This window comes from Canis lupus, chromosome 21, assembly GCF_011100685.1.
Source record: "Canis lupus familiaris isolate Mischka breed German Shepherd chromosome 21, alternate assembly UU_Cfam_GSD_1.0, whole genome shotgun sequence".
NCBI classification, from domain to species: domain Eukaryota; kingdom Metazoa; phylum Chordata; class Mammalia; order Carnivora; family Canidae; genus Canis; species Canis lupus.
Genome location: NC_049242.1, coordinates 26,707,223 through 26,719,425, shown reverse-complemented (window position 1 = coordinate 26,719,425; position 12,203 = coordinate 26,707,223). Strand labels below are relative to the sequence as shown.

The following is a 12,203-nucleotide window of genomic DNA, read 5'->3' as shown; positions in this document are numbered from 1 at the left end:
AGTAAATAGCTTGTCTTAGGCAAGCTACATAATATGATCAGTCATTACAGGTCGTCACTTACAGAATGGGGATAATTATCATATCTCTTCTTCTTCAGTTTACTGTGACAACAAAATGAGATAAGGTAAAAAGTGTTTTTGTCTTAAAAACTTTCATATAATTACAACTATTGCATCTCATTTTTAAAAAGCTGCTCTTATTGGGAAAACATCAAACACGGTATCTGTGATACACAAAAGGCTAAATGTTAGTTTATCGCTTTGTCCCTCCAATCCTTTCTAACTAGTAACCAAAGGACAACATGTTAAATATGTGTTTACACTTGGCTTTCTCATTCACATCTGTTATGTTGAAACTTAGCTCAGTGGCTGTCTGAAGAATAAATCAATCCTAAAACATCACTACTAACCTATCATCAATAAAACAAGTTACTTTTTCTTCTGCATGGATATATGACCACTAAAACAGCCCTTCTCTTTCTGATCATTATTGTGATCTCCCCTTCTGACCAGACTCACATATTCAGTGTTACTCTGCAACAGAGTAAATTTACTACTGGCTCTCCCTGGGACTATCCCCTCAATGCTCTACCAACTGACTGACTAAGCTGACAGGTGACCAATAAGGCAATATTAGCAAACAGATTTTGTAGCTGCCACATTAATCAGGAAACTGACAAAAAGTACAACAGCTATTATATTAACTTGCACTGGAAGAGGGAGGCAGACTAGTGGTCTAAGGGACCATTCTCTAGACTATCATTCCATTTGGTGAACTCTGCAACCAAATGGTGATGCTGACTTCATCACATCATTAATCCCTGCCTCCTGCTGCCTACATTATCCTCTTCTCTCAAGCAAAGTCTTCCTTAATTTGGACCCCTATCACCTCTTCACCTGTTCCCTGTGAAATATCAAGTCCCAACAGGGCCTCCCATCCCCATATCCACATCAATGCCTGGACCTTGCTCTGCCTAAAAGTACCTCTTTCACCTTTCCATACATCTAACTCCTACTTAATCTCCAACTCTCATCACATCCACAAGACCTGCCCCAAGCACTCTAACTCAAACTGACCTCTTCCTCTTCTGAAATCCTCCAGAATACTAATTGTCTGATTTCCTCTTATATAAACTGCCTTCTCTAAGTCTCTTCAGCAAGACTTTGCCAATACCGTAAGACCAAGGATATCCCTTTTCTACAAGTTATGAACTTTCCATCCCCTCTACCTGGAAGGTTCAGCCCACAAATCTCCACATAGCTGGCCCCTAATATTATTCAGAGCTCAGCTCAAACGGCAGCTCTAGAGGGTATTCCCTGCCTATCTAATCCTAGATCACTTTCTCAATCACTTTTATTATCAGCTTGTCATCATCTCCCTAATCACTATCTGAAATAAACTGATTCCTAGGTTTACTTTCTTTTTACATTATTTTTTAAAAAATTTTTAATAATAAATTTATTTTTTATTGGTGTTCAATTTGCCAACATACAGAATAACACCCAGTGCTCATCCCGTCAAGTGCCCCCCTCAGTGCCCGTCACTCATTCACCCCCACCCCCCGCCCTCCTCCCCTTCCACCACCCCTGGTTCATTTCCCAGAGTTAGGAGTCTTTATGTTCTGTCTCCCTTTCTGATATTTCCTACCCATTTCTTCTCCCTTCCCTTCTATTCCCTTTCACTATTATTTATATTCCCCAAATGAATGAGACCATATGTTTGTCCTTGGTTTACTTGTTTCTTATGTATACTTACCATTCTCACCCACATAAGAATGTAAACTCCATGAGAAAAGGGATCTACTTTGCTTTGTTCATTGCTGTAATCTCTAGTACCTAAAACAGTTCCTGGCACAAAGAAGTACTAAATAAACACTTTCTGAATAACTGAATGAATGGCTCCTAGAGCCTTTACTTTAGCTATCAGAATATTTATCATACTTTATTTTTTTTATTTTTTTATCATACTTTATTATATTAGGTTTTCAAATGTGTCTATCTTTCACAATTAAGATCTTTGAAAACAGAACCATGTTTGCCTTCTCGCCATTGTTTCTCAGTGCCAGCAGAATATCCACACAGATTTGTAAAATAATACACTGGGCTACAAAGGGGATTAGGAAAAAAGTAGGGAAGGAGATAAGGGAAAAGAGATGAAGGGCTAGAGAACAGATTTGGAATAGAAGAGAGAATCAAAGTACAAAGAGATGCTTTAAAAGGAATTATTTTGAAAATGGCTGTTTCATTTTATGAAAATTTATACACACACATATACACATACACTGATGTGTTCTCAGTCCTGATGTAAGATGTGATTTTTACTGTGGGTTACAAAATGTGTGCCTGAAATCACAGAAAGTACTAAACCCTATATATACTTTTTTCCCTATACATACATACCTATGATAAAGTTTAATTAATAGATAAATAATAAATAATAAAATAGAACTATTATAACTATATATTATAATAAAAGTTATATAAATGTGGTCTTTCTCTCAAACTATCTTGTGGTACTGTATTCACCCTTCTTGTGATGATGTGAGATGACACAATGTCTATGTGATGACACAAAGTGAGGTGAAAGATGTAGGCACTGTGATGTAGTTAGGCTACCATTGACCTGCTGACAATACTCAAGAGGATCATCTGCTTCCGGATCGCAGTTGTCCAGGTAACTGAAACAGTGGAAAGCAAAACCCTGAGTAAGTGGGGGAAGACTAAGGTACAAGTTAGATTGACCGCCCATTGTCCTCCTGGATAATTACATAAACGTTAACAAAAAATGACAGTAGCTAGTCTGCTACTCACTGGCATGCCAAAAATGAGAAACAGAAAAGTCCTGAGCACATTAAAAATCAAAAATAAGGGGCACCTGGGTGGCTCAGTTGGTTAAGTATCTGCCAGGGTCCTGGGTTGGAGCCCCACTTTGGGCTCCTGTTCAGCAAGGAGTCTGTTTCTCTCTCTCCCCCTGCCCCTCTTCCCCACTTGTGCTATTTCCCTCACACTTTCTGTCTCAAATAAATAAATAAAATCTTTTAAAACTTTTTTTCAAAAATGAAATAAATTCAAGCACAACTTTGCATATTAACAAGCCGTGCTGAATGCTATTGTCAGAATCCAGCAGAGAATCATCTGGTTCAAATTATGTTCTCTGAAGGAATGAGATACAAAATATGCCTTGCCTTTTAGAGCTTGTTGTAGGCAGTACTTTTTAAACTATGGTATTTCAAAGTGGACCCCAAAATTAAAAGTACAACACAGGGGCGTTACCTACTCCAGTAATTTAAGTTCACAAGTTTTCAATTAATATTTGTTACAGATTTATCATAAGGGAATCCTCATCCTTCCATACTTTTTTCTAAAAAAACTAGATGCTCATCTCAACCACAGGAATGGACCAATAAAAGTGTACTATGTATTCTGGTCTTTTGGTCTCATCAGCTAAAACGGAGGACTAGGGAAATTCAGAGAATGATGTCCTTAAGATACTAAAAACTGGGAAAGGGGCCATCACTGTCCATCTCTCCACCTCTTGGCTCTTATTAAACAACCTGGACAAAACCAAATCAACCACCTGCCTACCCATAGCATTCATTATGTCCTATATTTTAAAATAACTGTTCTTGTTCATTCTTTGAATTCCTATTCAGGGCAAGTCCAATGCTAAGTGTGGGCATAAAGTCCCCACCTTTGAAATACTCACAGCCTAGAGGATGAAACATCCAGTCAGTCAACCAGTACTAAGTGCCCACAATTTTGAAGTAACTTTATTGCTTTAACAGAGGCAAGTAGATTCAAGTCAAAATTTGTTCAGACCTGCCTCATACGGTTCTCTGCCAAATGTATGTTTTGCTCTTGTTTTTCCAATCTGATTAGACCTTTTGCCAAGGCAGGGGCTGTCTCCTCTTATAATTTCCCATTGCCAAGCAAAGGCCTGGCACAAAAAGGAGGAACTCGCGAAGACTAATGGGAATCAGCTGTTGAGGAAGAACACAAGTCCTCGGCTCTTCCGAGCTCCCATCCTGTCAGACGTGGTCTGCGCCTCCCCACTGATGATTCTGTATGCGTAGTCCCAGTCCCAAACTCCTCTGGGACCACTCCTGGGGCAGAGGGCAACACATCTCCTACAAAGGGCAAATTCCAGGGATGCCTGGGTCTAAGATCCGTTCTTTTTCACCCTCATAAAAGAGATCAGGAAATTGACAGGGGCCCGCGCAGGGCAGAGTCCCTTCTTTCTGGCTCCTCCCCGACCCAGGACAGGTCAGCAGCCCCAGGCTTTTCCGGTACACTCCGAGGTTAGCCACGGGTTCGAACACTGGCCTCACCATCGACTCACTGGGTGGCCTCGCGTCAGTCACCGAACGTCTCTCTGCACTTCAGCTTCTTCACCTGAGAAGCGGAGCTAATAAATACTGCCGGGAAAGTGCTCGGCGCACTACCGAGTAACTACTCGATAAAGGGCAGGTATTACTCTTTTGAAAGGCGGCAGGATGACCAAGCCGCGGGGGCTCACAGCGAAGGCCGGCTGGGGGGCGGGAGGGTGACACTGACGCAAGCCAGAGGCCGAGCTGGCTTGACAGGGCGGGAAGCCGCGGCGGTCCGAGCGGGAAGCCGAAGCGGCGGCGGGCGCGGCCAACTGCGGGGGCGGCGGCAGCCCCGCGACCCTTTACCTGCTCCCCACTGACCCGCCGCCCCCTCCCCGGCCTCTCACCTCGCTTGATCACGTGCATCGCGGCTAGTGGCTGAGGCGCTGAGGGAATCGAGACGGGGCTGCAATTCCGAGGCGCCGGCGGGATCGAGAAGGTGGTAGGTAGAGTGCGAAGGGTCCGGTTCCCGGGGGTGCTCAGGTGCAAGGACTGATTTGGGGGCCAGAGGGCACTTTCCTCCACCGAGCGGAGGCGCGACAATCCGAATCCCCTTCCCGCTCCCGCCACCCGAGACGCAAAAGCCGCGCAAAAGCGGCGCGACGGAGCTCGAATGACGTTACCCGACGCCGCCAGCGCCTCGGCCCGTGGGCAGGGCTAGCATAGCCCCAAATCGGCCGAACCCCGTAGCCGCCATGTTGAGTATGGGCAGAGCCCTGGAAACTGCCTTTCTCGCGGCCACATTGGGTGTGGGGCACGCCCGGCGGGAACGCGGTTCTCCTGCCTCCATACTTAGTGTGGGCAAAGCCGAATCTGGGTCCTGAAGCCGGCGGGGCGCGCAGAGCCCGCCTGGCTTCGCCCCGCCCCTCTATTTGGCGCGCCCCTGCATAAGTCGACTCGGGTGTTTCTGGAATCAATACCCAGCCATCCCAAACCCTTTCTTGCTTGTCTTGACGACTGTTAAAATGTAATGACCCGACTGCTATCCAGTGTGGGCTGAGGCCTGCGATTCATTAGCTGGAGGCAGCCGGGAGCACCACGCTCCTCCTAGATGGGAGATCTGGCCCTCAGTCCTTGAAAGAGAGCCTTGCTAGGCCAAGGGCGTTGGATTTTATCCTGGCGGATGGGAGCTCTGGGAGAGTTTTGGGCACGGCAGGGCCATGACCCATTTGCTTTTATAACTCTCCGGTGGACGGTTAGCAATTAGGCCTTGTGGACGCAGAATGGAGAGTGCTTGGTGAGTGAATGTGGGGGGTAGGAATAGGTAAAAGACGTAATATGCAAGAGTGATGTAGAAGCTTCTGATCTGGGCTACACAAACTGATTTTTATGAAAGCTCATGTGGTATCTCTCCCTAGGTGTGCCCTCTAGAGCCACCCAAGCTCCCTGTGAAGTAATTCTAAAAGTCATGGGTGACAGGCAAAGCCATAGTAAAGATAGGTTCAGGAAAGCCCAAAGATGGGGCAGCCAGATTGAGCAAACAAAAATAATGTGTCCCAAATGCTGCAGGGACATAATTACACTAAAAAAGTTACTAGTTATGAGAAATTCAAGTTTAACCAGGCAAGCATCCTGCATTTCAATTGGCTGCCCTCTCCAGAGAGCTTTTGGGTGTGTGTGGTAGAGTTTCAGTGTTTTCCTTGGCCAGGGAGAAACAGGCTCTTCTTTATCCTGTCTGCTATGCCACAAAGAACACCATGAGACTCAAAGCCAGCAGAGGTTAAAATCTCCTACATGCTTTATTGGACTTCAAAGAGTCTTATGAAATAACACAGAAAAACCATGTGAGGGTGTCCAGGGGGTACAAGGCAGTCTGCAGCCTAGCACCCTCCTAAGACCAGCCCCAGGTGCCTGCACCCCAGGCCCAAAATAGGATCCCAGAGTAAAGGCATGGGAAGGAGTGGGGCAAAAGGAAAATACCTTTACAGCCATAGCAAAAACAGGTAAGGAAAAGAGTTGTCTAGAGGGTGGAAAGGGTGTGAGGGAAGAGGTCACTGACACCATCTTCCTTAGCCACCCCCTTCCCTAAACCAGCTGTGTCCTTTCTGAGCCTCTGGCCCAAGCTATGCAGTGACATGAAAATGGGGTCTGACAAAGGGAGTAGGTGGTGCAGGCACTTGGGAAATTCAGGAGATTTTTTTTTTTTCAATTTAAAAATGTTTTTTGGTTCAAATGCAACAATATCCTGCCCAACAATTCCAGGGCCCCATTAGAGACCTGGATCATTGCTGAGGCTCCCATGGCCAGGGGAACCATTTGTCCTGAGCTCCAGGAGTACTGATGCTTAGGGAGCATTTGGGCAGCACCTCTTAGAGTCAAACCCTCCTGTGGTATGGGGGAACAGGGGTAAGAAAGAGGCAGGTATAGGTGAGAGAAGAGAGAAAAGGGGACTGTTGTGGCCCACAACTCTGGCATCTACTCATCTCCTAACTAAGAGGAGTCTCTCCTGACCCACCCCCCTGGACTAGCCTCTCTTCGAAATTCTCTAGTAGCTTGTTCTCTAGGAATGTGTTCCACTCCCCCATGAGCCCCTGGAGGCTCAAGCAAGCTTCAGGCCAAGTTTCCTTCAGGCCCACTAAACTCCCAAAGAACAGACCTCAAATATTAGGCCCTAGGCCCCAGTGTGAGGCAAATGGAACCATCGTAGGTGGGGCGGAACAGATCCGAGGCACGGATGTCAGAAGTTACTCCTCCTATCTTCCCCCCCCTAGCTGCTAGGGGAAGTTGGGGAGTGGTGGGAGGGAGGAGCCTGAAAGCAGGAAACAGAGAAACAAGAAACCAAACTTCAAAACTGGGACAGCAGAGACAGAAGCTGGACCCCAGAGGCGGAGCTGGGGGCTGAGGGGACAGCAACTAAGACATGCACTGAAGTAGAGAGGGAGTGGCGGCAGCAGCCCACGGCAGGGCAGGCAGGTCATGGTGGTCAGTTAATAAATAATGTTGGAGGACCCCAGGATGAGGGGGGCAGGTATGTACAGTGCCCAGGCCCCTGGGCCAGCCCCTCCCATGCCCTACCCTAGGGGCCAGGTATCTTGGAAGGGGAGGAAGGGGAGGCAGAAGACCAGGGAAGGACAAGCTGTCCCGCCACTGCCACTCTCATCCTGCCTACTTCTTCAGAGGCTTCTTAAAGATTTTGAGGGGAAACTTCTTCCGGCCTGGGCTGGAGTCTGTCTCCTCGCCAATGGAGCCATTATCTTCGTCAGCCACAGCCTTCTTGCCAGCCAGATGGGGAATGCGTGTATTTCGGCTGGCCTGCTGGGCTCGGCTGTCCCCAATCGGAGATGGCATGTCTGGATCTGGGGAACTGGAGCTGTGAGAACGGGAAGAATCCAAAAGTGGAGAGCCACCAGGTGGGGCTGAGGGGCTCAGCTCCATCAGGCTGTGGGCCTTGTCCAGCCCGTGGTTCAGCGCCAGGAGTGCCTTCTTGGCCAGGGCAGGGCTGTCAGGCAGTTTCTCCACCAAAGACCCGGGGTGGACCCCCTCAATCAGCCGGTGGCTGCCATTGGAGGTCATGGCGCTGAGGGCCTCATCTACAGCACGGACCATCTGAGGAGGCTTGGGGACCAGACGCTGGCGGTCACTCATGTGGAGGGAGGACTCCGAATCGGAAAGGGTCAAATCCCTACAAGACAGGGCAGAAAGGAAGAAAGGGACACATAAAGGGGAGGAGGGTGGGAGAGAGGTGGAGAGAGAGAGGAGCAGCATGAGAAGACAAAGTGAGGTGGGAAATGGGCATGGAAAGAGGGGTAGGAGAGAGAAAAGAGGATGAACAGACAGGCGGGCAAGAGAGAAGGATGAGAAACAGAAGGAAGTTGAGAAAAAAAAAAGAAGGAAGTTGAGTAGGCCATAGGTACAGGACAAGAGATGAGGCAGGAATAGGGGATGGAGATGGGTTGGCAAAGAGACAGGGAAAGAGAAAAGTCAGGGAGAGAGAAGGCAAAAGGAGGAGCAAGTAGAAATAAGGAGGACGAAGGGAGAAAAAAAAAAGGGAAAAGTGATGGAGAAAGAAGAGACAAACAAGAAGCAAAACCAAAAGTCATTACGCCATCATCTGTCTGGCAAAGGGCTTTCTAATGACAACCCCCCACCCTGCTGAGTGGCTAGGCCCTAAACTGGTACAACCAGAGGCTTAAATCCCCCAGGCATCCTCCTTAATAAAATTTCTGCCTTCCCACAGCTGGCTAGATTTCTAGGACTCAACCCGAAGCCAACACAGAACCCACATATTGCTCTGAGTCACCATTTCCTATGCCTTCCTCCACAACTGACTCCTGTCACACTCTGGGACACATCCAGTCTGGGCCAGACCCCAAGGAACAAGGCACATGCAGTAGATGGGCCTGACCCAGGCTGGGGAGGAGAAGGTTAGGACAGCCTTGCAAACAGTCACTTATCCACCCCAAAAAGGTCAGGAAGCTGCCTCTTTCGACCCTCTCACAGGATTCAAAGTGGGTCACAGAGAAGTACTTCCAAGTTCAAACCAAAGTCTGCTGGCAGCTGGGAAAGGGAGGGGGTGTCTTTTTCAGAGCTCTGTGAGAGGGAGAGCGTAGACAGGTGCAGAAAGACAGGAGGTTGATCTTTAAGTAGCAGTGGTTCCGAAGAGCTGCCACTAGAAGTCATAATTTCCATCTCTGCCTGATGCTTGTTGTGTGACCTTAAGACAAGTTATCTAACCTTGCTGGTCCTCCATTTTGGCCAAATGCAGGTAACACCAATTCAATTATCTTACAAGGGTATTTGGAGGATCAAACATGTTGGCAAATCACTTGGAAATGTAGGAAGTTATTATGGGAATGGAGATGATGAGGCCAGTCAAGCTGGAAAATCCATATGTGGGCCAATCACAAGAGGCTTCTTTGCAAGGCTGAGTTATGGGGATGTGGCACAGCACACTGGACATGCACACACAGAGGTTAGTCCAGAGAGCTGAGACTCTGGAAGGGGCTGGCTATTCCTAAGAAGGCCCATGAACCAATTCCAGATGCCTCCTCTCCTGCCTCTACAGGGAGTCCCCTGCCAGTCCCTTAACTCTCCCTCTGCTTTCCCAGAGGAGAACCCACAACAGGGTGGAGGAGAGGATAAGGGAAACATCCAAGTCAGGAAGCAAAGGGAGAAAGTCAGGCGCGGAAGGGGAGTGCCACAGGACCTGGAAAGGAGGAGGCTGTGGGTCAAAAATAAGGGAGGGCACCAGGCCCGGAAAATAAATAAGCAAAAGCAGAAGGTTGACTCATAGCTATTGTAGGGTTAATTCTCAGTAGGAAACAATTAATTGAGCAGCTATCCCATGGGTCAGTATCTTCCTGGAGACAACAGTGGAGAAAAGTCCCAACTCCATTCTATAAATACTGTTTCAGCCACATCCTCTACTGTTTACTCATGTTCACTCTCATGTTTGGTTTCATGTATCTGACACTGTCCTTGCTTCTGTCTAAATGTGGCCGAGTTTCCCTAAGTTCCCAGATGATCCTCTCCATATCCTGCCTTTTCCACACATATATGAACCACTGAGTGGGGTGCCAAGGCAGCTCTGGGGAGCCACCGCACTGGGAAAGGGGCCCTCGATGATGACAAGGCGGGGACCCCAGGAGCTTACTTTTCTAATGCCAACGGAGAGCGGTCAGGGGGTTGGGACCCTCCCAGCCTCACTCCCTGTGGCCCACAGCTTCATTCGGCCATGATTCCCATCCTCCATGCCTTGTCATCAATTAAAAGCTAAGACCTTCCAAAGCCAGAGAAGAGCCTGGAGGAAGCTCAGGTAGATGCAGGAGATAAAAGGCCTGCTGAGGCAAGCTCACTTTCCCTCCCTGAATCTTTGAGACACTCAGGCCAGGGGTGTCCCTCCCCAAAGGCTGGCTGCCTTGGGCTCACATACCAAGCTACTAACCTTACTAGAGAGTCTGTTTGTCTTTAGAGATGATCCTCTGGTGCATGGTGCAAAAGAAAATTAAGCAGTGAACAGGCCAAGTGGGTGCAAGTACCTCCCCACTCTCCCTCCCCACTGCCCTCAGCTTGGGCCTTAGGGCAGGAAATTCACAGCGTCCTCTAGGGCTCAAACCCCAATCCAGTCTTCTGGCCCTCTGTGGGAAGGTGCAGTCTCCCTGCCTAAGCTTTTGGATGACAATGAGGATGAAAATGAAGAGGAGCCACTGTGCTTGGTGAAAGTGAAAGACAAAGAACAGCCCTCAAGGACAACTATCCAGAGGTTCCAGGAGCAGAGTGAGAGACACTGGCATCCAGGGTGAAGCAGGACCAAAAGTCTGCAGCAGCCTGCTGCCCAGCCCAGAGTGCAGGGCTGGGCCATGTCACAACTTCAGAGATGAGAGGTCCCTCCAGAGGAGAGGGACTTTCTGAGGCTCTTGGAAGCTTGTTCCAGGCAAGGTCAAGGCTCTCATCTCTGATCCAAGACGATCTCCTGAGGTCTTAGTAGGGAAAGGCTCTGCGGCTGCCAGACCAAGCTGTGGGAGAAAGCCTTTCACCACTTCTTACACAGTTCACTGATTGAGACCTCGTGGAAGGACAAAAATACCCGAAGAGTGTCCTGGAATATAAAGCCAAGTTCTACTCTGTTCTGTTCCTAATTAGCTGTGGGAAAATAACTGGGGAACATTCCATGACCCTTCAGAACCTTAGATTCCTACTCTAAATGAGTACTTTATGCTGGCCCCACCTATATAAACTTTTCTTGTCCAAAACCCCAAACCTGTCTCCCCTCTTCAGTTCCCTAATTCCTGGAAGGGTACCACATCCATTCAGCCGCCCAAGCCAGAAACCTGAGTGTCATCCTAGACTCCTCCCTCTCCTGTACCCCTCCCAGTGAATTGCCAAATTAATACTCTCCTTTCTATGCCTAGACCTCACTACCTCCCCTACTGGTCTCCCACAGCGACTTCCAAATTTCTGTAGTCTCTCCTTCTCTTCTTTATACAGACCACTAAAATGTTATTTCTAAAATGCAATTCTGGGGACCCCTGGGTGGTTCAGTCGGTTGAGAGTCTGCCATTGGCTCAGGTCATGATCCCAGGGTCCTGAAGTCCAGGGCCCCATGTGGTCTGGCACCGTGCTCAACAGAGCGCCTGCTTCTCCTTCTCCCTCTGCCATTCCCCCTGCTTGTGCTCGCTCACTCTCTCTCTGTCAAAAAAATACAGTCTTTAACATGATCCCGGGTTCAGAGATCGAGTCCCACGCCAGGCTCCCCACAAGGAGTCTGCTTCTCCCTCTGCCTATGTCTCTGCCTCTCTCTGTATGTCTCTCATGAAGAAAGAAGAAAGAAAGAAAAAGAAAGAAAGAAAGAAAGAAAGAAAGAAAGAAAGAAAGAAAGAAAGAAAGAAAGAAAGAAAGAACGAAGGAACGGGGGTGAGGCGGTTATGGAAGGGCTGCATAGATAAAGAAGCAAATAGAAAAGAGACAAACGAAAGCACAGAAAGAGCTCCCCCTGCGAAGGCAGAAACAAGAAGAAGAAAAAGAGAAAAAGAAAAAGAAAGAAAAAGAAAAAGAAATAGAAATCCTTTTGCAGTTCTCCATCTCTTGCAGGGTAATGGCCCAAGCCCCCAGCCTCTCAAAGCCCTTCCTCCTCCTAACTTCCTCTGCTACCCCTTCCCAGCAACATACACCCAAGGTTCTAACCACAAATACATCCTATTCTCTTGAACCTCCACACCTCTGCACATCAGCCTTCCTCTGCCTAGACTACACTTTCTTCTTTTCCTGCACACAGGGTGTTAGGACAAATGTTGTGTCTTTTGTGAAGTGCTCCACCCAGGGGCACACTATTACTCACTCCCTCCTCAACACCCCCATAGTACTTCTCAAATTGCTCCATAATTATTTCTATATCTT

At 47.9% G+C, this 12,203-nt stretch overlaps 2 protein-coding genes across 7 annotated transcripts in view; both read right to left on the bottom strand.

Annotated features, from left to right (window-relative positions):
- RRM1 (ribonucleotide reductase catalytic subunit M1) overlaps positions 1–5,036 on the bottom strand; it is a 35,441-nt gene extending 30,405 nt beyond the window's left edge. The window contains exon 1 of one of the 2 annotated variants that reach the window (XM_038568834.1): positions 4,715–5,036. In XM_038568834.1, the coding sequence (XP_038424762.1) occupies positions 4,715–4,733 (19 nt within the window). In that variant the 5' untranslated portion in view covers positions 4,734–5,036. Of the gene's footprint in view, positions 1–2,526; positions 2,584–4,714 lie in introns of those variants that run through there. The other variant, XM_038568835.1, reaches the window with a different exon arrangement.
- Positions 5,037–6,083: 1,047 nt separating this feature from the next.
- STIM1 (stromal interaction molecule 1) overlaps positions 6,084–12,203 on the bottom strand; it is a 198,676-nt gene continuing 192,556 nt past the window's right edge. For 3 of the 5 annotated variants that reach the window (XM_038568828.1, XM_038568830.1, XM_038568831.1), the window contains one exon: positions 6,084–7,989. In XM_038568828.1, coding sequence (XP_038424756.1) covers positions 7,473–7,989 — 517 coding nt within the window. In that variant the 3' untranslated portion in view covers positions 6,084–7,472. Of the gene's footprint in view, positions 7,990–10,251; positions 10,289–12,203 lie in introns of all 5 variants that reach the window. The other 2 variants (XM_038568832.1, XM_038568833.1) reach the window with 1 other exon arrangement.